Source organism: Chelonia mydas, chromosome 7 (assembly GCF_015237465.2).
Source record: "Chelonia mydas isolate rCheMyd1 chromosome 7, rCheMyd1.pri.v2, whole genome shotgun sequence".
Lineage (NCBI taxonomy): Eukaryota > Metazoa > Chordata > Testudines > Cheloniidae > Chelonia > Chelonia mydas.
In genome coordinates this window covers 39,047,635-39,073,745 of record NC_057853.1, presented here as the reverse complement: position 1 = coordinate 39,073,745, position 26,111 = coordinate 39,047,635, and the positions used below count along the sequence as shown (strand labels likewise).

Here is a 26,111-nt window from a genome sequence, read left to right as displayed (position 1 = left end):
TTCTTTAGTCTTGAAGATGAAATATATTTTGAGAAATGTATTCCAAGTACTTCTTGTTAATTAAATAAATTGATTTTTTTCCCTTTTGGAGGAATTCCTCTTGGGGGAATTCCCCCAAATGTCATCTTTATTTCTTCCATCCTCCACCAAAGGCTGTGCACTGAGTTGCCTTTTCCCTCCAGGTGAGAGAGCCTAGATTGGGCTCTCTCCAGAGTGATCAACTCAGTGTCTGAGTAAACTGAAAAGAATTGCTTGTGAAGTGCCCCTTCAGTCTGTACACTTCCAAGTATGCACAGTACACAGTGCTCCCACCCTGGAGACAGAAGCCGAGAGAAACTGCTTTTCAGTGTATTCCTTCTTTGATTTCTTTGAAAAGTATCAAACAGTTCCAGTGGTAATTACTGATTTTCTGAGCCAGTACCTGGGGGCATAATACCACCATTCACAATGTATGACTGGATGGCTTTCTATAAACACAGGCATGTACACGATATTAAAAATAAATGAATAACAAGGTAGAATTCAAGTGATTGTCAGAACCAATTTGAAAAAAGTCCACTCAGCCTGATGTCGAGATGGTGTTAGAGAGGCCAGATGTGAAAGGCAGTGTTGCCCAGTGGAGATAGACTCAGGCAGGGGGCCAGGGCAGCTGGGTTCTATTCCTAGCTGTGACATAGACTTGCGGTGTGATGTTGGACAAGCCACCCTCTCTGTGCTTCTGTTTTCCCATCTCTAAAATGGGGACGCTAATATTCACCTTTGTACCATGCTTTGAGATTTATGGCTCATAGGCAATACCTAAGCACTTAGTGTTATCTATTGCTGCAATTAAATACAGGATAGTCTATGAAACAGACATCAGGAAATATGGAGAGATTATCAAAGTAATCATAAACTTGAAGACTGATCAGTGAGGAATGATGGTAGGATAAAAATCTTTGAGAAAAAGGAAAGAAGAGAGATTGGCAAATAAGTTTTAGAGAGATTGGCAAATAAGTTTTGATATATTTGTTGTATGTGATTAAATAAACTCCAGGGCTTGGAGAACATATACTAATTATCTGAATGGTTTCAGGAAGGCCCCATGAAACTGTGAGAAAGTTGTGTGGCATTAATTATGCAGAAACGAAACCTTTTAGACATTTATCTGGGTCATCTGTGCTTGTAGAAGGCCTGCTTCTCAGATCCCTATAGTGCTGAGAAAATCAGGAGAAGGCAGAGGTCTGGCAGAGATTCTGGCTTGCCGTGTGTGCATCGATCTTTGAGGATCCTAATTCACTTTCAGTCAGAAATCTTAGGCTAGTAGATTCTCAACTACATAACCATTTCTCACAGCAAATGGCTCTTAAAAGAGTGGATGTCATGATAAGTCATATCTGCCTTAGCACTCATCAAGGCTAAAGTGCTATCTGAAAATAGGGTGAACAAGGTTTCTCAGCTGAGCTTTGAGCAAATATAACACATTTTCCCAAAGGATTTTCTCTCTTTTAAATGTGGTTTACTATTGTGACATTTCACATGTTAGTGAAATATTTCCCCACACCACCCCATTAAAAACCTCAACTCTGATATTGAGGGATCACATGTAGGGTGTGAGAAAACAGATCACTCTCTAGGCTCATTCCATCCCTAGACTTTTCTGAGGCTGCCAAGAAGGGCCTCAGTGGTGATTTTTGTGATGAGGACATCTAAGAAATAGATTTGATTCTGAAACAGACTGGAGGCCAGATTCTCAGCAGGTGTAAATTGGCATAGTTCTATTGCTGATCCACTGGGGACCTGGCCACAATTGTCATTTTAGGAAAGTCACCAAACGGTCATTGGACTGGAACAGATAATTATTTGCTTTATATACTGAAATATTGACTAATGTCATGTCTACACCATTGAAGATCTCATGGCACATTTTGTAAGACTAGGGCTTTGCTCCAGAGTCCTTTGCTATATTTTTCACTAGGCATTTATGCCTCTGTCATTTTCATCCCAGTATGGCTTCTTCTTGGTGGCAAGTGACTGCTGTACATGTATAATTTATAAAGGGCTTTGGGATCCTCAGGAATAAAATGCATTCTAGAAAGCTAATGAAGTGAATTGTCATCCAAACCTTTTGAGGTGTCCATTTCTTCCACATCTTTTTACGGTTTTACTGAAAAAAAAAAGAAACAAAAAGAATGGGGTAGGAACAACAGACTTCATATTTAACCAGCTACAATTACAGCAAGAGTTGGAAGCCATCATCCTGCTGACAGGTATACACATGAGTAAATTTATCAGTGTGACTATTCTTGGGAATAAGATTATTCACATGCATAAGTATTTGCAGGATTAGAGCTTAATGATGTGTCTCCGGAGTTTTGGGTTATGTTTGTTTTACTGTGAAGTCTGGTTTAAAAAAAACCCCAGCCGCTAAAGATAAAATGAAGGTTTTTGGCTTATTTTTCAGGGACTGCATTATGCTCTGCTGCTTGAACAGTGGCACAAGCTTTGTTGCTGGTTTTGCTATCTTTTCAGTCCTTGGTTTCATGGCTTATGAACAAGGGGTGCCCATAGCAGAAGTTGCAGAATCAGGTAAGTTTCATAAGAAGATTTCATGTGGGTATACATATGCATGATTGTTGGTGTTCATAAAGTTTGTCGGGATACTCTCTTGCTCTCCAGTAATTAGATAGGTTAACATTGATCCAGGCTGCATTGTGTACAGTTTAGAAAGATACTGTTATTTAACGGCAATGCTACTAATTAGAATGACTGCTTGTAAAATGTGCACTGGTATCAATGTAATACTTTTGTGGTCACATATCTATGTGTGAATAACAGTAAAATTATCATAGAAAGCAGCAAAATCCAGGAAGTTAAGAGGCCAAATCCTGGCTACATTGTGCCAACAAGTTGCTATAATTGGACAGCCAAGGATTGTCATGGGGAATTTCCAGTACATTATCTCCACAACCCACTCTGGCCTCTCATCCTGTCTACTTTTGTCCCACCCTGGTTGAGCTATATAGATGAGATAATTCTCCACAAACTTTCCATATAAGAAATCATTCAGATTTCTTGTAAATTAGATGGACCAAAATATACTGAATTGCTTGCTTCTTTTTATAAAATAATCAGTTTTATCATTATCAAAAGAGCTACAAGCCAGATCCTCAACTGGGGCAAATCTTTGTAGGTCCACTGAAGTCCTGCTGAACAAATTGATTGATACCATGAAGTTCTCATAAGCAAACTAGAGAAATGTGGTGTAGATGAAATTACTATATGGTGGGTGCACAACTTCTTGAAAGACCATATTGAAAGAGTAGTTATTGGGGCGGGGGGAATATATCTAGTGGGGTCCCACCTGGGTCTGTCCTGGGTCTGGTACTATCCAATATTTTCATGAACGACTTGGATAATGGAATGGAAAGTATGCTTAACATTTTTGAGGCTGGCCCAAGCTGGGAGGGGTTGCAAGCACTTTGAAGGACAGGATTAGAATTCAAAACCACCTTGACAAACTGGAGAATTGGTCTGAAATCAACAAGATGAAATTCAATAAAGACAAGTGCAAAGTACTACTCTTAGGAAGAAAAAAATAAAATGCACCACTACAAAATGGGGATTAACTGGTGAGGCAATGGTACTGCTGAAAAGGATCTGTGGGTTACAAATTGGATATGAATCAACAATGTTAAATGATGCAGTTGTTAAAAAGGCTTATATCATTCTGGGGCACATTAAGAGGAGTGATGTAAGTAAGCCACAGGAGGTAATTCTACTCTATTCAGCACTGGTGAGGCCTCAGCTGGAGCACTGTGTTTGGTCTGGGCACCATACTTCAGGAAAGATGTGGAGAAATTGGCCAGAGTCCAGAGGAGAGAAAAAAATGATAAAAAGTTTAGGAAACCTCACCTATTAGGAAAGATTTAAAAAAACGGGCATGTTTAGTCTTGAGTAAAGATGACTGAGTTGGGACATAATAACTGTCTTCAAATATGTTCAGAGCTGTTATAAAGAGGATGGGTATCAATTGTTCTTCAAGCCCACTGAAGGTAGGACAAGAAGTAATAGGCTTAATCTGCAGCGAAGGAGATTGATTTTAGATATTAAGAACAAATTTCTAACTATAAGGATAGTTAAGCACTGGAACAGGCTTCCAAAGGAGGCTGTGTAATCCCTGTCTTTGGAGGCTGTTAAGAACAGGTTAGATGAACATCTGTCAGGGATGATCTACTATACTTGGTTCTGCCTCAGCATGAGGGGATAGACTAGTTGATCTGTCGAGGTCCCTTCCAGCCCTACATTTCTGTGATTCTATGATTTATACCTGCTGAGGATCTGGCTCTATATTTCTAACAGTTGATTGCATCTCTTAATGCTATCAATGATCATTCATCAGGAAATATGCAGTTAGGGGATTTGGTTGATGCCTATACCATCCAGAAAAGAGCGTCTTTGTTTACTATGCTGAGCCCATGAGATTTTCAAGATTACTGGACGATTCTCTCTCTACATTTCACCAAGTATTGTTGCTTGGGCTTAACTTGTAGGAGGAATCTCAACTAAGACTGGCAGTGTAGTAGTTCTTGTTCTAGGTCTGGAAAGCCACGGACTCTCTAAGGATCACTTAGCACCCAGTCAGAACAATGTGAATGTTGGGTCTCTCCAGGAGGAGAAATGGTCTAATGATGGATTGGTCAGAAGGAGAAATGGACGGAAAATGAATTTAAGGAACTGGGTCAAGTATAACAAGAAACCTGTATAGCTAGTAACATTCACTGATATTGCTATGGCAAATATATGTTATTTTTTTCCCTAGGTTGACTGGTTTAGAATGACTAAACTAGATAGTGCAAGGCTAACAGAATAGAAATGCCACTGGAAATTACAGGGGCTTATAAAATACCATATTAAGTGAAATAGCTGTAGTATGCTCATGGTCTGATTATAGCAGCACTATCTCTGCTATCATTGCAGGAATGCATAAGTGCTGCACTAGCTTTGTGTCTGTGGTTTAATGAGGCAAGAGTGAATGGGTGAATAGTTTAATGAGGCAAGAGACTGCAATAGCGGAAGGGTGAGGACAAGAGATAGACTGAGCAGAAGGAAATGTCGAGATGTTGGTGAAAAACAGCATGAGGGAGAGAGCAGGTGGACATTTAGCTAGGCTGGAGAAGGGATCATTGCTGTTCAAGCTGTTCTATAAAAAAGATGTCTGTATATAGGTTACTTAATACATAATGTGCCAGCAGATGGCACTCAAGGCTACATAGCAATGTTCGTAGGTTTTGCGGGACCAACAGAAGTTGTGCTTGCTGTGTGCTGCAAATGGCTTCCGACATGCAGTTCTTAACACTTGCCATGGTGCCACTCGGTACAGTTTCAGACAAATTGTTCTTTTAATGCTGAGCAAGGTTATCACAGAATCGCTACCGCCAAATGGTGACCCTGGCTGTTCGCCTGCACAGGGGAGCCAGAGGGTGCAAGGAACAGAGCTGTCTCTATAGAACCACAACCCCCTCACCCCAGTGCTGCACGTGTGGGGAGGAAGTGGGGGGAGCCTTCATTCTGCCCCTGCAATCAGCCATCTGGCACAGCTGAGCTGACGTTTCAAGGGAAGTAATCTGTGCCTGGTATAAGGCTGGTGGAGAGTACGTCCCCCCACATCCAACAGTTGCTAAAGCATTTATAGCAGTGCATTTTTAATTGAAGTCTAGCATGCTCTCTTTTATTTAGCTCTTCACATCTGATTTATCACATGAGGAATGTTAAAGTATAAGCAATTGCATTTCTTTGCTTCCTTTTCAGGACCGGGACTTGCATTCATTGCCTACCCAAAAGCTGTCACCATGATGCCTCTTTCTCCTCTATGGGCAGCTTTGTTTTTCATGATGCTAATATTCCTTGGATTAGATAGTCAGGTATGAATCAAACATCACTTAAAAGAAATGTTGGGTCAGATTATCAGCATATGTACAGCTGCATAGCTTCTTTAATGTCAAGGGAGCTATGCCACTCTGTACCTGATGAGGATCTGGCACTGTTTAAAGCCTCTATTTCAAGTTTCTTATTTGATTTAAAAAAAAGAAGCAAACCTGTACAATATTGAAGATTCCTTTATTATTAATTATAAGCAATGATTCATCTGAGTTCTGCTTTTAATATTAATGTGAGGATGGTATGCAATTTCATCAACATTCAGTTAGAATTTACAATACTGTTCAAGTCCACTAATTGTAAAACAATGACAATGGTATGTGTTTCTTTTCAAACCAACATGCAAGCAATTTTGATCACTGAGGAGAAGATACTGAAAATGAAAGTGCTTATGCTATACCTTCATATTTCAAGATATGATGGCAAGAAAAATGTAAATAGATAATGCAGCAAAGTGACAACACTATAGCCATTGCCCAAGTCTATGTAATTATAGAAAAATTGCACAAGAGTTGCTTCACCAGACATATTGTACGGTAATGAGTGCCTCAATGCCCCTCTGTTATGTACATTGGCCAAACCGGACAGTCGTTACGCAAAAGAATAAATGGACACAAATCAGACATCAAGAATTGTAACATTCAAAAACCAGTAGGTGAGCACGTCAATCTCCCTGGACACTCAATAACAGACTTAAAAGTGGCAATTCTTCAACAAAAAAACTTCAAAACCAGACTCCAATGTGAAACTGCAGAACTGGAATTAATTTGCAAACTGGACACCATCAAATTAGGCCTGATTAAAGACTGGAAGTGGATGGATCACGACAAAAAGTAATCTTCCCTCTGCTGATACTCACACCTTCTTGTCAGCTGTTGGAACTGGGCAATGTCTACCTTCATTGGATTCGTAAAAAGAAAAGGAGTACTTGTGGCACCTTAGAGACTAACCAGTTTATTTGAGCATGAGCTTTCGTGAGCTACAGCTCACTTCATCGGATGCATAGCATATCGTGGAAACTGCAGAAGACATTATATACACACAGAGACCATGAAACAAAACTTCCTCCCACCTCACTCCCCCGCTGGCAACAGCTTATCTAAAGTGATCCTCAAGTAGAGCCATTTCCAGCACAAATCCAGGTTTTCTCACCCTTCCCCCCCCCCCACACACACACACATACAAATTCACTCTCCTGCTGGCAACAGCCCATCCCCCTTTGAAACCCCTCTTTATAATGCGCATGATAATCAAGGTGGGTCACCTCCAGCACTAATCCAGGTTTTCTCACCCCCCCACACACACACCCCCCCTTTTTTCCAAAAACCACACACACAAACTCATTCTCCTGCTGGCAACAGCTCATCTTACAATGTGCACAGCAATAATCCAAGTTTAACCAGAGCGTCTTGGGGGGGGGGGTTTGCAGGAAAAAAAACAAGGGGAGACAGGCTACCTTGCATAATGACTTAGCCACTCCCAGTCTCTATTCAAGCCCAAATTAATAGTATCCAATTTGCAAATGAATTCCAATTCAGCAGTTTCTCGCTGGAGTCTGGATTTGAAGTTTTTTTGCTTTAAGATAGCGACCCTCATGTCTGTGATTGCGTGACCAGAGAGATTGAAGTGTTCTCCGACTGGTTTATGAATGTTATAATTCTTGACATCTGATTTGTGTCCATTTATTCTTTTACGTAGAGACTGTCCAGTTTGACCAATGTACATGGCAGAGGGGCATTGCTGGCACATGATGGCATATATCACATTGGTGGATGTGCAGGTGAACGAGCCTCTGATAGTGTGGCTGATGTTGTTAGGCCCTGTGATGGTGTCCCCTGAATAGATATGTGGGCACAGTTGGCAACGGGCTTTGTTGCAAGGATAGGTTCCTGGGCTAGTGGTTCTGTTGTGTGGTATGTGGTTGTTGGTGAGTATTCGCTTCAGGTTGGGGGGCTGTCTGTAGGCAAGGACTGGCCTTTCTCCCAAGATTTGTGAGAGTGTTGGGTCATCCTTCAGGATAGGTTGTAGATCCTTAATAATGCGTTGGAGGGGTTTTAGTTGGGGGCTGAAGGTGACGGCTAGTGGCGTTCTGTTATTTTCTTTGTTAGGCCTGTCCTGTAGTAGGTGACTTCTGGGAACTCTTCTGGCTCTATCAATCTGTTTCTTCACTTCCGCAGGTGGGTATTGTAGTTGTAAGAATGCTTGATAGAGATCTTGTAGGTGTTTGTCTCTGTCTGAGGGGTTGGAGCAAATGCGGTTGTATCGCAGAGCTTGGCTGTAGACGATGGATCGTGTGGTGTGGTCAGGGTGAAAGCTGGAGGCATGTAGGTAGGAATAGCGGTCAGTAGGTTTCCGGTATAGGGTGGTGTTGATGTGACCATCATTTATTAGCACTGTAGTGTCCAGGAAGTGGATCTCTTGTGTGGACTGGACCAGGCTGAGGTTGATGGTGGGATGGAAATTGTTGAAATCATGGTGGAATTCCTCAAGGGCTTCTTTTCCATGGGTCCAGATGATGAAGATGTCATCAATATAGCGCAAGTAAAGTAGGGGCGTTAGGGGACGAGAGCTGAGGAAGCGTTGTTCTAAATCAGCCATAAAAATGTTGGCATACTGTGGGGCCATGCGGGTACCCATAGCAGTGCCGCTGATCTGAAGGTATACATTGTCCCCAAATGTAAAATAGTTATGGGTAAGGACAAAGTCACAAAGTTCAGCCACCAGGTTAGCCGTGACATTATCGGGGATAGTGTTCTTGATGGCTTGTAGTCCATCTTTGTGTGGAATGTTGGTGTAGAGGGCTTCTACATCCATAGTGGCCAGGATGGTGTTATCAGGAAGATCACCAATGGATTGTAGTTTCCTCAGGAAGTCAGTGGTGTCTCGAAGGTAGCTGGGAGTGCTGGTAGCGTAGGGCCTGAGGAGTGAGTCTACATAGCCGGACAATCCTGCTGTCAGGGTGCCAATGCCTGAGATGATGGGGCGCCCAGGATTTCCAGGTTTATGGATCTTGGGTAGTAGATAGAATATCAATCATCAATCATCAATCATCATTTGGGGACAATGTATACCTTCAGATCAGCGGCACTGCTATGGGTACCCGCATGGCCCCACAGTATGCCAACATTTTTATGGCTGATTTAGAACAACGCTTCCTCAGCTCTCGTCCCCTAACGCCCCTACTTTACTTGCGCTATATTGATGACATCTTCATCATCTGGACCCATGGAAAAGAAGCCCTTGAGGAATTCCACCATGATTTCAACAATTTCCATCCCACCATCAACCTCAGCCTGGTCCAGTCCACACAAGAGATCCACTTCCTGGACACTACAGTGCTAATAAATGATGGTCACATCAACACCACCCTATACCGGAAACCTACTGACCGCTATTCCTACCTACATGCCTCCAGCTTTCACCCTGACCACACCACACGATCCATCGTCTACAGCCAAGCTCTGCGATACAACCGCATTTGCTCCAACCCCTCAGACAGAGACAAACACCTACAAGATCTCTATCAAGCATTCTTACAACTACAATACCCACCTGCGGAAGTGAAGAAACAGATTGATAGAGCCAGAAGAGTTCCCAGAAGTCACCTACTACAGGACAGGCCTAACAAAGAAAATAACAGAACGCCACTAGCCGTCACCTTCAGCCCCCAACTAAAACCCCTCCAACGCATTATTAAGGATCTACAACCTATCCTGAAGGATGACCCAACACTCTCACAAATCTTGGGAGAAAGGCCAGTCCTTGCCTACAGACAGCCCCCCAACCTGAAGCGAATACTCACCAACAACCACATACCACACAACAGAACCACTAGCCCAGGAACCTATCCTTGCAACAAAGCCCGTTGCCAACCGTGCCCACATATCTATTCAGGGGACACCATCACAGGGCCTAACAACATCAGCCACACTATCAGAGGCTCGTTCACCTGCACATCCACCAATGTGATATATGCCATCATGTGCCAGCAATGCCCCTCTGCCATGTACATTGGTCAAACTGGACAGTCTCTACGTAAAAGAATAAATGGACACAAATCAGATGTCAAGAATTATAACATTCATAAACCAGTCGGAGAACACTTCAATCTCTCTGGTCACGCAATCACAGACATGAGGGTCGCTATCTTAAAGCAAAAAAACTTCAAATCCAGACTCCAGCGAGAAACTGCTGAATTGGAATTCATTTGCAAATTGGATACTATTAATTTGGGCTTGAATAGAGACTGGGAGTGGCTAAGTCATTATGCAAGGTAGCCTGTCTCCCCTTGTTTTTTTTCCTGCAAACCCCCCCCCCCCAAGACGCTCTGGTTAAACTTGGATTATTGCTGTGCACATTGTAAGATGAGCTGTTGCCAGCAGGAGAATGAGTTTGTGTGTGTGGTTTTTGGAAAAAAGGGGGGGTGTGTGTGTGGGGGGGTGAGAAAACCTGGATTAGTGCTGGAGGTGACCCACCTTGATTATCATGCGCATTATAAAGAGGGGTTTCAAAGGGGGATGGGCTGTTGCCAGCAGGAGAGTGAATTTGTATGTGTGTGTGTGGGGGGGGGGGAAGGGTGAGAAAACCTGGATTTGTGCTGGAAATGGCTCTACTTGAGGATCACTTTAGATAAGCTGTTGCCAGCGGGGGAGTGAGGTGGGAGGAAGTTTTGTTTCATGGTCTCTGTGTGTATATAATGTCTTCTGCAGTTTCCACGATATGCTATGCATCCGATGAAGTGAGCTGTAGCTCACGAAAGCTCATGCTCAAATAAACTGGTTAGTCTCTAAGGTGCCACAAGTACTCCTTTTCTTTTTACGAATACAGACTAATACGGCTGTTACTCTGAAACCTTCATTGCATTGACCTTGTTAGCACTACAAAAATAATTTTCCAAACCGGATAGTCACCCCTCTTGATATTCACCCCTTCTTGTCAACTGTTGAGAATAGGCTACTTCCACCTTAATTGAACTGGCCTCGTTAGCACTGACCCCCCGCACTTGGTAAGGCAACTCCCATCTTTTGATGTGCTGTAATATATATACTGCTTACTGTATTTTTCACTCCATGCATCTGATTAAATGGGTTTTAGCCCACAAAAGCTTATGCCCAAATAAATTTGTTAGTCTCTAAGGTGCCACAAGGGCTCCTTGTTGTTTTTGCTGATATAGACTAACATGGCTGCCACTCTGAAACCTGTCATAGTATCTAAGTAATCTGCGTATCTGATTCAGGAAATAAGTCTGATTGTATGCTGTACAGTGAAGCTATATGGTGTTTTGTTTTGTACTGCACTTCAGATCATTAAAATTAATGTTTCATAAGGTCTACACATTTCCAAGACGCAACTTGATGTAGCAGAATGCAAAAGGGACTGGAAATTACGAACTTCTGAGTTCTGCTGTCAGTTCTTTCAGTGACACATTGTCTGGCCTGTGCTGGGACATTTAACCACTCTGCTTAGTTTTATTTCATCTGTAAAAATGGAGAGAAACACACTTACCAACCTCTGCAGGCTATTGAAGATAAATAGCTTAACACTTTGAAGATTACAGTGCTGCTTAAGTGCTGCTTATTATTCTTTTAAGTGACAATTCCACAGTTGCACTGAGTGTGCAATTCCTCATGTACACTCATCTCAACTTCGGGGCACCATTTAAGTCCCATTGAAGCACATATTTTAAAGACTTAAATATTGTGCTGGGCCTGTGCTCCACAATGAATTTCACTCTGAGATTATGATAGTTTTTACTTTTTGGAATTTGGCTTTGGCCTTAAAATCCATAGGTTTGGACTTTTTGACTCTGAAATTTTGTTCTTCACTTTAAACAGTATCCTTGGGGGTTTTTCAGCCTCTCTCTTTGATGAGAATATAGGAGGGAACTTGAAGGGGTTTTTAGCAAATCCAATTCCCCTGAGTAGAAGAGATATGTATCTTATTTGGGCTTTTTGTTATTTCTTTCAGTTTGTGTGTGTTGAAAGCCTTGTGACCGCTGTGGTGGATATGTACCCAAAGATTTTCAGAAGAGGATACAGAAGGGAACTGTTGATTCTTGCTCTTTCGATTGTGTCATACTTCGTTGGCCTAATAATGTTAACAGAGGTAAGATGCCCTTTGTTTCATTTCAAAGGTACAGCCAAGGAAACAAGTTGGCTATTTTTAACCATGACATACTCCAGGTGTACAAACCGTTTAAGAGACTGTTCTTAACTTTTGTTTAAATCTTTAACTGCACCTGGAGCTCAGCAAATATTGTAATCAGTGATGCATAGCCATTGGCAGGCCATCTATTCTACACCTCCCATCCATCCACAGGGATTGTTGTTTCTCCCTGATCACTCTGGGCTGAACCAATCAGATATGAGGGTATTTGTTACTGACAGCCAGGAAAAGCCAGCCACCTTCTTGGGAATAAGAGCAGTGGTATATATAACTGAGAAAAACTAAAAATGAAATTAGTGGTAGCTTAAGCGCATGGTTTATTTAAGCACATGTATAGTCCCTTGTAAGTCAGTGGGACTACTCACGTCCTTAAAGTTCACTATGTGCCACAGTGCTTTGTTGGACTGTGGCCTGGGTATGCAGCTCTAAGCGCCTGTTCAGTAGTGCCCCGCTGATCAGAATTCCCCATGTGCTGCAAATTGGTTTTGCCATTTTGAAGTTCTGCTAAAGGAACCTGTTGACATTAAAAATATCTTCAAGGCATCACTCAAATCAGGTACTGACCATATAGTAAATGTGTTCTTGCTTGTCATGGCTATTACTTTAGTGAATATAGATGATATAGATCTACTCTCTGGCTGGTCAAGATAACAGCAATAAATAAATCTTGGGAAAAGTGAAAGGGTTTTGGGTTTTTAAAAACCTACTTCGATTCACAGTCTCTGACAGTGAGTTCTTTTACACAGAAAGCCTCACTGTCTTTTAACCCATACACTGTCAGGCTGAGCATTCCTCTCCTCCCTAATCCTCTTCCTTCCCCAAAGCAGGAGTCCCACCTGGGTACATATTTGCATTGCTGACCCATGCCGGAGTCTGTGCCACTAGGTCTTCATCGCTGTTACACACCACTCGCAGAAATAGTACGAAGTAATGACCCTGACCCAGAGATGAGATGCAGTTGCATGGCTATGGCTAGGGGCTGAGACCTTTTCTTGCTCTTGACTCTCCTGCAAGGAGGTGTGGTGGTCAGGAGGGTGAGCTGCAGCCTTTGTACATATAAGAGCCTCTGGTTTGCATGTAGCTCTGGATTGTGCAATGATATATTTGTCCGCTCTGTGTATTATTTCAGTGTTCTCATGGCCAAACCAATGCACAGAAACAATAACTATGTGTTCTTCAGGTGGTGCCCACTCCAAAGCCCACAATGGGAGCTTTCCCATTGACTACAGTGGGCTTTGGATCAGGTCCAGGGATACTATCACTTCCATCCCTAAAGGATGTTGGTTGGCACCACTCTTTGTGTGTGTGTTTGTTTCGATTTATCTAGTCTGTTTAATCTGGCTATCTAGGCATTTCTAATGCATCCATTGATGATGCTAATACAGACTGAAGGCATTCCAGGAAGTAAAGTTATGTTTGAACTGGGAGAAAATGGATGAGCTTGATTTGCTCCCTGGGCATATCTACACTGAAGTCAAAGGTGTGATTGTAGCTCAGGTAGGCATATGCATGCAAGCTTTACTCTAGCTAGCATGGCAAACAACAGCAGTAAAGACATGGTGGCACAGGCTTCAGCGTGAGCTGCCTGGAGGCCTGGGTACATATTTATGTTGCTGACCCATGCCACAGTCTGTGCCACTAGGTCTTCGCTGCTATTTTTAGCTCTGCTAGCTAGATTAAAGCTAGCGCAGGTATGCCTACATGAGCTGCAATCACACCTCCAATTACAGTGTAGACATATCACTCAGTTCTTCAGTAGGTCACCAGCTAATAAATCTGTTGCTATGGTTGCTGTCTAATGTACTCAAAGCAGGTGTATTAATAAGAACTCCTACTAACTACTGGGAAAGTTCATAATGCTCAGTAAACCAAGGAAAAATAGCATTTGCCCTTGTATCTGACTAGAAATGGTTATCTTAATCCGATTCCTCTGGCAAACTTTCAACCGATCAACTGGAATGTCAACATTAATCATGATGCTTTACTGTAAAACCATTATTTGATCACTTCTGTTACAATGTGTCCTAGCTTATCTGTATTGTAACTAATTATAAATACAGTGAAAATACTGAGTACACTACAACTGAACCAGGCAGCCAATAAAATACAAATTAATAGCTACCCAAGAGCAGTTATGCATATGCAGTAGAGGTTCGTTAATGTATTATGTGATTTAGAATGTTGCAAACATCAGGAGAGAGGCCATCAATTACCATTTCTTAGCCTTTCAGTTTCTTTGGAAGAATAACAAAGTGATAGTGCTTTAGAAGTTGGCCATTTTCTACAGATAATGACAAGTTTGTTAGGGAACAGATATCCAGAGTCTGTGCCTCAGCATGTCAACACTTGAAGAACATACTGAATCAAATTACTGCTATTAGGCTAATTAATGGTTCCATGTGTCAGGGAATTATTAGCTTAATATAGCTGGAAAAAAAGTGATTTTTAAAAAATTGTTTTATTATTCTCTAATACAAAGTCCCTGTAGTGACCAGTTAAGGATTATTTTTGCTGTTGTTTAAATGCCTCTGTTCAAGTGTACACTGTTTGGGGAAGTTGCCCGCATTCTGATATCAGCTGACACATTAGCTTGGGAGGCTTGTACTTTTGTGCTCTAGTCCACTTTGGCTTTTTTGATCCTTGACTTGAGTGACACCATGAAGTTGTTCTTTAATGTCCACAAGGTACCGTCAGCAAAAGCTAAAGGTAACCAAATAAATTCACAGCACAGAGTGAATCCTTGGTGCGTGGAGAGAATCCAGGCTGTCAAGTCAGTCTGCTCATTCTGAGTTCTCAGTGCGCTAAAGCCCATGATGGCACTGCTGATTATCACTCCTGTTTCTCATTTCTTTTGGCACTAAATAACTTCCAGACACTTTATAAATTTTCAGAGGACTGTTTAGTTCCTTAGTTTCACTTCCCTATAAGCATGCATACAGTGTGTGTTGTAATTGAAAGGCGGATGATGGGCTGGATTGTGGCTCACAGACAACGTAGCCGTCCAGAATACCTCCACGGACCCTTGGGAAGCACACTGAGTAGTGGTTCTCAAGCTTCCTTCTTCAGGTGACTTGCCCAAGGTCACAGGAAGTCTGTAGCAGAGCCAGGCATTGAATCCACGTCACCGGAGCTTCAGGGCAGTGACTTAAACATGCACCCATTCTTCCCTTATGGCACCTGCTCCCGAATTGCACCTGTGCCCCCTTCCTCCATGGCCAGTTCTAACCCCAATTTTGTCTCTTCCTCACATGTACTAACCCCAGATTTCCTCTCCTAGGGCTTGGGAGTCAGGAAGCACCCAACCGGGTTGTCTGATTTGTTAGAGCTGCGGGCCAGGTCAGCTGCTTGGGGCTGACTTGTAGGGCCTCTCTAGTGTGCCAGGTTAAGCAATCCACCTCTCACTGGCTCCCCTTCTCATGGCTGGAGAGAGATGGCAGCATTTTCACACGTCTCTTCGGTGTGTGCTGGGTTGTAGGAGTCTGTGCTGCACTGGGGAAGAAGCAGAAGGAGCAGACGGGCAGCTGCAAGCTTGCGGTCGCTGTCTGGGAGTTTGGCTGCACGGCGCAGCGAGGAGCACCATGTGGTGCTGTTGTGCTGAATTCTCAGGCAGAGCCTGATATGGAAGCAGCCTCTAAAGCATCCCATCCAGCTAATCTTTCACTCCTTTGTGCAGAGAGCAGGCACAAAGCCTAAGCACCTTTTAAATGGGTGATTTGGGAATTAATGTTAAATTCATTGCTCAAGAGTGAATTTTACGCTCCGTTTCTAGATGCTGGGGGACTTGGAATGGAGCAGCCCTCCAGACAGCCTCGGGAGCGAATCCGCCAAGCAAATGCCCATTTTGCAGTGGCCATTGCTGGCCTGAATTCATTGATGTAGATTATCTTTATTGCTTATGACCAGGGAATTTTGGAATATTCCCTCCCACCCCACCTCACATACATACACAAATCCCAGATATGGCTGCAACTTTCACCCAAGCAACATTGCAGGAAGTATCTAGCTGCTCGCACCATGGACCTGCCAGCACCAATGGACAATCAGAATGGCAGTGATCCTGCACCAAACTGTCAGCATGAAGGAAAGAGAGGGCACAGTTTTGTGACGTAGCTGTAAAACTTCTTCAGCAAGACTTTAAAGCCCACAAACTATTATTGTCTGAGCAAGGGGCTTCAAGCCTGAATGCTTATGCCTAGTATTGCTCTTCCCTCCTCCTTATTCCTGACATCTATAAACATATGGGCTTTTTTCATCAAAAAGGCACTTCCCTGTTTCTTCAAGGGGCAGATCAGAGACTGGGGCACCAGCAAAATTTTTAGTGGAAGAAGTAGCAGAATCTTTATGACTGTGAGGCTGGGTAACCCAGGAGATCGAAGGTTGTGCTACTGTTTCTGAGGTGGTTAACCCAAGTCTTTGGTGCCATGACCAAAAAAGAAAGACAGAGAATGGGGAGAACTACTTGAGTTTTTACCATTTTCCCCTTAGAACAGAGTTTCCTGCCAAAGTTTTCAAGCCTTCCAAATGAAAATAAAAAATCCTCATCAGACAGTTGGGTGCTTAGAACTATCTGGGAGAGTCTTCTCAGAAATTTCCAAATTTCTCATCTTCCTCCATTCTGTCACCCCTTCTTCTTTGGGACCAGCAAGCTGGCAGTGAAGGACTAACCATGTGCAAGCCCATTTCTGCATAGGGTCCAGGCCTTACTGATAAAGAGATGTCATCGTTCTACAGGGAAGCTGGTCACAATATTCCTGCACTTCTCAACATTGTGGACCAGTTACCAATTCCAGGCAATGCTCTTTATAGTTTCTCCTGTGCCTTGCTTTCTTACAAGTCTGATGGTATCTCTGATGGCCAGTCTGTGACAGAAAAGTAACAGAGGACTTGTTGATAGCCCACTCATATGAGATATTATCTGCATATACTGATCAAACCTTCCAACTGCTTGACTCCCTCGTCTTCATCATCTGTTTACAGAAAGGAAATCCTTAGTACTCTCTCAGGATCTGGCCCACCGTTGGGCATTCTGCCACACATTCCTGGTTCTAGTCCAGTTGCCCCAAAAAAGTTTTCACAATGTGTATTTCTTCTGGAAGCACCAAGTATTTGTCCGCCAGGGACTCTAATACTTTGTATGATAGTGACTGGTTGTGGAAACTATTCCATAATGGTGATGCACCTCTATACACTACATATTATCTTGATTTATTAGTGGATTTTCCAGAATCAGTGCACCTCCAAGGGAGCTCAGAAAGACCCCATTCAATTCTAGTCAAATGGTTATCTGAGGAAGTTCATCACTAAAACTTACTAGAGTTGTAAGTAGTTAAGAAGGTGATTCTCTCTCTATCCTTTAAGATTCCTTCTGGATTTGGCTGCCAGTGGCATGAAAAGCAATGATTGGACCTCCATGGCATACTGGCAGCTCCATGCTACAAGAAGAAAGTACAAGTTAAAACTACTAAATTAAGCAAGTGAAATTCACTTGCTTCTGGAGTGGGAAGTTTTGTGGATTATTCATGGTTTATGTTGGAGGTTTACAGTAGTGCCCACTGCCTCTGGGGTGCTTTCTAAGCCCTGATCAAGGAAAGACTCTGCTGCAAAGAACTCACAACATAGGGCATTTAAGATGCTACGTTCTCAAGCAGTTAGAAGAAATGTAGTGGCCCAGGCCATAGTCTCTCGAACGCCTAATGATGTCAGTTCAGTGTCACTGAATCTCCTAGTCCTTGAGAAATGTCTATGCCAGGATCCTCTCAAACTGCCGACCTACAGCATCTGAGACTCTTGGCAAGGAACCTGAGAGGTTTTGCCTTGTAGAGGATGAATAATCAGCAGAACTTGTGGACTTACTGCTCAAATCTAGAAACTATCCACAAATCTGGGCATTTCAGAGGATTCTGAGAATGTGGTACTAATGGTGTTCTTAAAAGATCAGGAAACCCATTTTGTCTGACAACTAGGGATGTGTTGGAGTTTCTTTTAACTGAGCTTTTGAGTGGGTCTTGAATTCAAGCTTCCTGAAGGTCCAATTCTGTGTTAGAGACCTTATAGAATGTTCTTCCAACATCTAGCCCTTCTTTACAGCATTCTCACATTTCCCAGTTCCTTAAAGCTGTGTCTCTGCACAGACGTGGTCAGAAAAGTAGTAGAATGATTTGATGCTTCAGGTAATCTCTGATACTGCTTATTTAAATATACAGAGGAGTCTTCCCCATACTTTCTATAAATATGTTTTCCTTTAGTAAGTACTGTGACATTGGCAGACCAGGTGCCAGCTGATGCCAAGGCCCTGAGGACTCACGTGAACACTGGCCAATATATAGCTGTAAATTATTCTGGCTCACCTGTGTGTTAGCACTGTTTAAAACAGATGTTAAGTTTATAAGAATGTGTTTAGTGTTTAGATTTTATGAAATGCTTGTAGGATGCTACATATATTGATCTCACTTATAACATCTGTACCCTGTGTTATAAGGTTATATTAAGGGTAGGTCTACTCTTAAACTGGTGCAAGTGTGCTGCTGTAGCACTTCAGTGAAGATGCTACTAGGCTGAGAGGAGAGCTTCTCCCACCAGCATAGTATATCTACCTCTGTGAGAGGCAGTAGCTGTGTTCATGGGGGAAGCCCTCCCGTCGACATAGCACTGTCTACACTGGGGGTTAGGTCACTATAACTGCATCACTCAGAGGTGTAGATTTTTCACATCTGTGAGCGATGTAGTTCTGCCGGTGAAAGTTTGTAGACCTGGCCTTAGTGTTTGCCTTATAAACCTCTGTAACGGTAACTCGCCAAACAGGAAAGAAGCATTAACTCATGTAAAACACTGAAGGTATTAGGCCCTTCCCACAGTAAGGCTCACTGAAACCAAATGAGCCATTGTGAAACATCAAAGAACAAAGATTTTGTTGATTGCTCCCCATACACCCCAACACCCATGAAGAGGAGATGTGCTTATGGACTCATTCCATCAGCTTGCGCTCTAGGGGAAGGGAATAAAAGTCCCCAACAAGGAGAAACTGTAGCTCTATGCTGCTTGACTTTGGGAGGGCAAGATTTCTAAGCATAAGCAAGGGATCCCCAGCAGCTGAGCCTGGGTTAGTCCTAAAGGACATATGGAGCTTGCATATTACAGCAGCTTCTATCACCTTTTGAAACCTAAGATGGCAACTCATAAAATTGATTTTTAATTTTTGTTTTTGTGAAAGTGAAACTCTCTTCTCCACCCCCACCCCCACCCCCACCCCCAAAAATCATTTTGAATGGACAGAAACTGTATGGTGGATTCAGAGCAATTTTCTTCTTGAGTTTTTTGTTTCAGTTTGGTCATTTTTGGGTGTCTTTCCTGGGTGTGTGTATTTAATTGGAAAAATTTCAAAATGGAATGCTGTTTCATGAAACTGGCCAAAATGAAATGTTTCTACTAGGGCTGTTGATTAATCGCAGTTAACTCTCGTGATTAACTCAAAAAATTAATCACAATTAATCTGTTTTAATTGCACTGTTAAACAATAGAATGCCAATTAAAATTTATTAAATATTTTGGATGTTTTTCTACATTTTCAAATATATTGATTTCAATGACAACACAGAATACAAAGTGTACAGTGCTCACTTTATATTATTATTTTATTACAAATATTTGCCCTATAAAATGATAAAACAAAAGAAATAGTGTTTTTCAATTCACCTCATACAAGTACTGAAAGTGCAACTTACAAATGTAGATGTTTTTGTTATATAACAGCACTCAAAAACAAAACAATGTAAAACTTTAGACCCTATAAATCCACTCAGTCCTACTTCTTGTTCAGCCAATCACTAAGACAAACAAGTTCGTTTACATTTACGGGAGATAATGCTGCTTGCTTCTTATTTACAATGTCACCTGAAAGTGAAAACAGACATTCGCATGGCACTTTTGTAACTGTCATTGCAAGGTATTTACATGGCAAATATGCTAAACATTCGTATGCCCATTCATGCTTCTGCCACAATTCCAGAAGACATGCTTCCATGCTGATGACGTTCATAAAAAAAATGTGTTAATTACATTTGTAACTGAACTTCTTGGGGGAGAATAGTATGTCTCCTGCTCTGTTTTACCCGCATTCTGCCATATATGTCATGTTATAGCAATCTTGGATGATGACCCAGCATATGTTGTTCGTTTTAAGAACACTTTCACTGCAGATCTGACAAAACACAAAGAAGGTACAAATGTGAAATTTCTAAAGATAGCTACAGCACTCGACCCAAGGTTTAAGAATCTGAAGTGCCTTCCAAAGTCTGAGTGCGACAAGGTGTGGAGCATGCTTTCAGAAGTCTTAGGCCTTGTCTACACTATGAAATTAGGTTGAATTTCTAGAAGTCGGTTTTGTAGAAAGCATTTTTATACAGTCGATTGTGTGTGTCCCCACACAAATGCTCTAAGTGCATGTAGTCGGCGGAGTGTGTCCACAGTACCGAGGCAACCGTCGACTTCTGGAGCGTTGCACTGTGGGTAGCTATCCCACAGTTCCCGCAGTCTCCGCAGCCCATTTGAATTCTGGGTAGAAATCCCAGTGTCTGATGGGGCTAAAACATTGTCGCGGGTGGTTCTGGGTACATATCATCAGGCCCCCCTTCCCTCCCTCCCTCCCTCTGTGAAAGCAAGGGCAGACAATCGTTTTGCACCTTTTTTCTTGAGTTACCTGTGCAGACACCGTACCACAGCAAGCATGGAGCCCGCTCAGCTAACCGTCTGTCTCCTCGGTGCTGGCAGACGCGGTACTGCATTGCTACACAGCAACAGTTTATTGCCTTTTGGCAGCAGACAGTGCAGTATGACTGTAGCCATGGTCGACGTAGTCCAGGGTGCTCTTTTAACCAACCTCGATGAGATCAGGGGCGCCTGGGCAAACATGGGAGTGACTCAGCCAGGTCATTTCCCCTTTAAGTTTCGTCTCATGGCGATTCAGTCCTACCGGCTGTGCACTGTCTTTTAATCTGCAGCCAGCAGAAGATGATGGCCAGCGGTCATACTGCACCGTCTTCTGCCGAGCACCCAGGAGATGACGATGGCTAGTGGTCGTACTGCACAGTCTGCTGCCGGCAAGATGTATAAAGATAGATGAAGTGGCTCAAAACAAGAAATAGACCAGATTTGTTTTGTATTCATTTTTCTCCTCCCTCCCTCCATGAAATCAACAGCCTGCTAAATCCAGTTTTGAGTTCTACCTTGAGGTTTTGAGTTCTATCCTTGAGGGAGCCATTCTGTTTTTCGCAAAGCCACTCCCTTTGTTGATTTTAAATCCCTGTAAGCCAACCCTGTACGCCATGTTGTCAGTCGCCCCTCCCTCCGCCAGAGCAACGGCAAACAATCGTTTTGCACCCTTTTCTCTGGATTGCCCGAGCAGGAGCAGACGCCATAGCACAGCAAGCATGGAGCCCGTTCAGGTCACCACAGCAGTTATGACGATTGTAAACACCTCGCGCATTATCGTGCAGTGTATGCAGAACCAGCACCTGAAAAACCAGACGAGGAGGTGACGGCAGCGTGGTGATGAGGACATGAACACACTTTTCTCTAAAACCGCGTTCCCCCACAATTTGGAGATCATGGTGTTAATGGGGCAGGCTCATGCCGTGGAACACCGATTCTGCGCCCGGGAAACAAGCACAGAGTGGTGGGACTGCATAGTGTTGCAGGTCTGGGATGATACTTAGTGGCTCCAAAACTTCCACATGCGTAAGGGCACTTTCATGGAACTTTGTGACTTGCTTTCCCCTGCCCTGAAGTGCAAGAATACCAAGATGAGAACAGCCCTCACAGTTGAGAAGCGAGTGGCAATAGCCCTGTGGAAGCTTGCAACGCCAGACAGCTACCAGTCAGTCAGGAATCAATTTGGAGTGGGCAAATCTACTGTGGGGGTTGCTGTGATGCAAGTAGCCAGCGCAATCACTGAGCTGCTGCTATCAAAGGTAGTGACTCTGGGAAATGTGCAGGTCATACTAGATGGCTTTGCTGCAATGGGATTCCCTAACTGTGGTGGGGCCATAGACGGAACGCATATCCCTATCTTGGGACCGGACCACCAAGGCAGCCAGTACATAAACTGCGAGGGATACTTTTCAATGGTTCTGCAAACACTGGTGGATCAGAAGGGACTTTTCACCAACATCAACATGGGATGGCCGGGAAAGGTTCATGAAGCTTGTGTCTTCAGGAACTCTGGTCTGTTTAAACAGCTGCAGGAAGGGATTTACTTCCCAGACCAGAAAATAACTGTTAGGGATGTTGAAATGCCTATAGTTATCCTTGGGGACCCAGCCTACCCCTTAATGCCTTGGCTCATGAAGCTGTACACAGGCACCCTGGACAGTAGTCAGGAGCTGTTCAACTACAGGCTGAGCAAGTGCAGAATGGTGGTAGAGTGTGCATTTGGACGTTTAAAGGGTTGCTGGCGCAGTTTACTGACTCGCTCAGACCTCAGCGAAACCAATATTCCCATTGTTATTGCTGCTTGTTGTGTGCTCCACAATCTCTGTGAAAGTAAGGGGGAGACGTTTATGGCAGGGTGGGAGGTTGATGCAAATCGCCTGGCCGCTGAATACACGCAGCCAGACACCAGGGCAGTTAGAAGAGCACAGCAGGAAGCGGTGCGCATCAGAGAAGCTTTGAAAACCAGTTTCATGACTGGCCAGGATACGTGTGACACTTCTATTTGTTTCTCTTTGATGGAAACTCACCCCCGTGTAATTCCCTGTAAGCCACCCCTCTCCTGCCTTCGATCACAGCTTGCTTGCAAAGGAAATAAAGTCACTATCGTTTAAAAAACATGTATTCTTTCTTAATTGATTATAAAAATAGGGAGATAACTCACAAGGTAGCCTGGGTGGGGTATGGGAGGAGGGTAAGAGGGAAGGAAAAAGGCCACTTTAAAACTTGTTGAATGCCAGCCTTCTGTTGCTTGGGCTGTCCACTGGGGTGGAGTGGTTGGGTGCCCGGAGCCTCCCACCCCGCGTTCTTGGGCATCTGGGTGAGGAGGCTATGGAACTTGGGGAGGAGGGAGGGCAGTTAAGCAGCGGCTGCAGCGGCAGTCTGTGATCCTGCTGCCGTTCCTGAACCTCCACCAGACGCCGGAGCATGTCCGTTTGATCCCACAGTATCCCTAGCGTTTCCTCATGCCTCCTCTGATCTTCCTGCCACCACCTCTCCTCACGTTCATCGGCCGCTTTCCTGTACTCTGCTGTTGTGTCCCTCCACACATTCTACTGATCTCTGTCAGAGCCGGACGACTGCATGAGCTCAGAGAACATTTCATCGCGCGTCCGTTTTTTTCACCACCTTATCTGAGATAGCCTCTGGGACGGAGGAGGGAGGCTTGAAACATTTGCAGCTGCTGGAAGAATAAAAGGGAGTGAAGTATTTAAAAAGATACATTTTACAGAACAATGGCTATACGCTTTCACGGTGAACAACACTATTCACATTACATAGCAAATGTGATTTTGGTACAAGGTCGCATTTTGCATCTTATATTGAGTGCCTGTGGCTTTGGTGTTAGAGATCACACACGCAGGGCTGGGCAACAGAATTCGGCTTGCAGGTGGCCATGGAAAGCCATAGTCTTTCGGCTTCTGCAACCTTCATAACAGCAGCCCCCTTCTTTCCCATACCAAGCAAAGCCCATTGAGTTGGCCATTTACTGCTGCAGTTTTCCTGTTAACGTGCAGCAGAAACCAAACTAACCCCCTCCCCCCATCCAATTCTCTGGGATGATCACTTTTCCCCTCCCCACACTGCCTGGCTGGTATCAGGGAAGATCTCTGCTAGCCAAACGCAAACAGCTCAGTGCCAATGGCCCCCCCTCCCACCGTGTGGCTAACTGCGGGGAGGATTTATTTTCAGTCACAGGCAAACAGCCCACTAGGAACGGCCACCTCTGAATGTCCCTTTAATCAAATTCCCCTATTTCAACCAGGTTACCATGAACAATATCACTCTCCTGAGGATAACACAGAGAGATAAAGAACGGATGTTGCTTGAATGCCAGCAAACACCGGGACCATACGCTGCCAGGCTTTGTCATGCAATGATACCAGATTACTTGCCATTAGCATGGCGTGGTAAAGTGTCCTCCCATGGAGGACGGGATAAGGCTGCTCTCCCCAGAAACCTTCTGCAAAGGCTTTTAGAGTACCTCCAGGAGAGCTTCATGGAGATGTCCCTGGAGGATTTCCGCTCCATCCCCAGACACGTTAACAGACTTTTCCAGTAGCAGTACTGGCCACAAATGCATCCCAAGTCTTCAGGGCTACTTAAGCATTAAAAAACACTTGCTTTTATAACATGTATTATATTTAAAAAGGTACACTCACCAGAGGTCCCTTCTTCGGCTTCGTTGGGTTGGGAAGGTATTTCAGTCAGGGTGATTAAAAGATCCTGGCTGTCGGGGAGAACGGTGTGCTGTGTGCTCTCCCCAAGCTCGTCCTCCTCCTCCTCATCTTCCCCATCTGCAAAATCCTCAGCCGTGGCGGAGAGTATCCCATCCTCAGAGTCCACGGACAGGGGTGGGGTAGTGGTGTCGGCCCCCCCTAGAATTGCATGTAGCTCAGCGTAGAAGCGGCATGTCTGGGGCTCTGTCCCGGTTTTCTGGTACGCTTGTCTGAGCTCTTTAAGTTTCATGCAGCACTGTGTTGCGTCCCTGATGTAGCCTCTGTCCCTCATGGCCTCTGAGATTTTTTGAAATGTTTTGGCATTTCGTCTTTTGGAACGTAGTTCTGATAGCACGGTTTCCTCTCCCCATACAGCGATCAGATCCAGTACCTCCCGTTCGGTCCATGCTGGAGCTCTTTTTCGATTCTGGGACTGCATGGTCACCTGGCTGATGAGCTCACCTGGCCAAACAGGAAATGAGATTCAAAAGTTCCCGGGGCTTTTCCTGTACACCTGGCCAGTGCATCCGAGTTCAGAGTGCTGTCCAGAGTGGTCACAATGGTGCACTGTGGGATAGCTCCTGGAGGCCAATACCTCCGAATTGTGTCCACACTAACCCTAATTCGAAACAGCGAAGTTGATTTCAGCGCTAATCCCCTCGTTGGGGAGGAGAGCAGAAATCGGTTTTAAGAGCCCTTTATGTCGAAAAAATGGCTTCATTGTGTGAACGGGTGCAGGGTTAATTCAGATTTAACGCTGCTAAATCCGACATAAACTCATAGTGTAGACGAGGCCATAAAAGAGCAACACTTCAATACGGAAACTACAGAACCTGAACCACCAAAAAGGAAAATCAACCTTCTGTTGCTTGCATCTGACTCAGATGATGAAAGTGAACATGTGTCAGTCTGCACTGCTTTGGATCATTATTGAGCAGAACCCATCGTCAGCATGGATGCATGTCCTCTAGAATGGTGGCTGAAGCCATATGGGGCATATGTATCTTTAACGCATCTGACGTAAATATCTTGTGACACTGGCTACAACAGTGCCATGTGAACACCTATTCCCACTTTCAGGTGACATTGTAAACAAGAAGCGGGCAGCATTACCTCCTGCAAATGAAAACAAACGTATTTGTCTGAGTGACTGAACAAGAAGTAGGACTGAGTGGACTTGTAGGCTCTAAATTTTTACATTGTTTTATTTTTGAATGCATATTTTTGTACATAATTATACATTTGTAATTTCAACTTTCATGATAAAGAGATTGCACTACAGTACTTGTATGAGGTGAATTGAAAAATACAATTTCTTTTGTTTTTTATAGGACAAATATGTGTCATCAAAAATAAATATAAAGTGAGCATTGTACACGGTGTTCTGTGTTGTAATTGAAATCAATATATTTGAAAATGTGGAAAACATCCAAAAATATTTAAATAAATGGTATTTTATTGTTTAACAGTGCGATTAATCATGATTAATTTTTTAAATCACTTGACAGCCCTAATTTCCACTTAGTTGAATTCAACCTGAATTCACGAATAGTTTTGCAGCCTCAAAAATGTATTTTTCAGCAAAAATATTATTTGCCAAAAAAT

The 26,111-nt window shown here is 43.5% G+C and overlaps 1 protein-coding gene across 1 annotated transcript in view; it reads left to right on the top strand.

The window, feature by feature from the left end:
• SLC6A11 (solute carrier family 6 member 11) overlaps positions 1-26,111 on the top strand; it is a 180,718-nt gene that overhangs the window by 141,043 nt on the left and 13,564 nt on the right. The window contains exons 9-11 of the mRNA XM_007055575.3: positions 2,444-2,568; positions 5,791-5,903; positions 11,887-12,024. Of these exons, the coding sequence (XP_007055637.1) occupies positions 2,444-2,568; positions 5,791-5,903; positions 11,887-12,024 (376 nt within the window). The remainder of the gene's footprint in view (positions 1-2,443; positions 2,569-5,790; positions 5,904-11,886; positions 12,025-26,111) is intronic.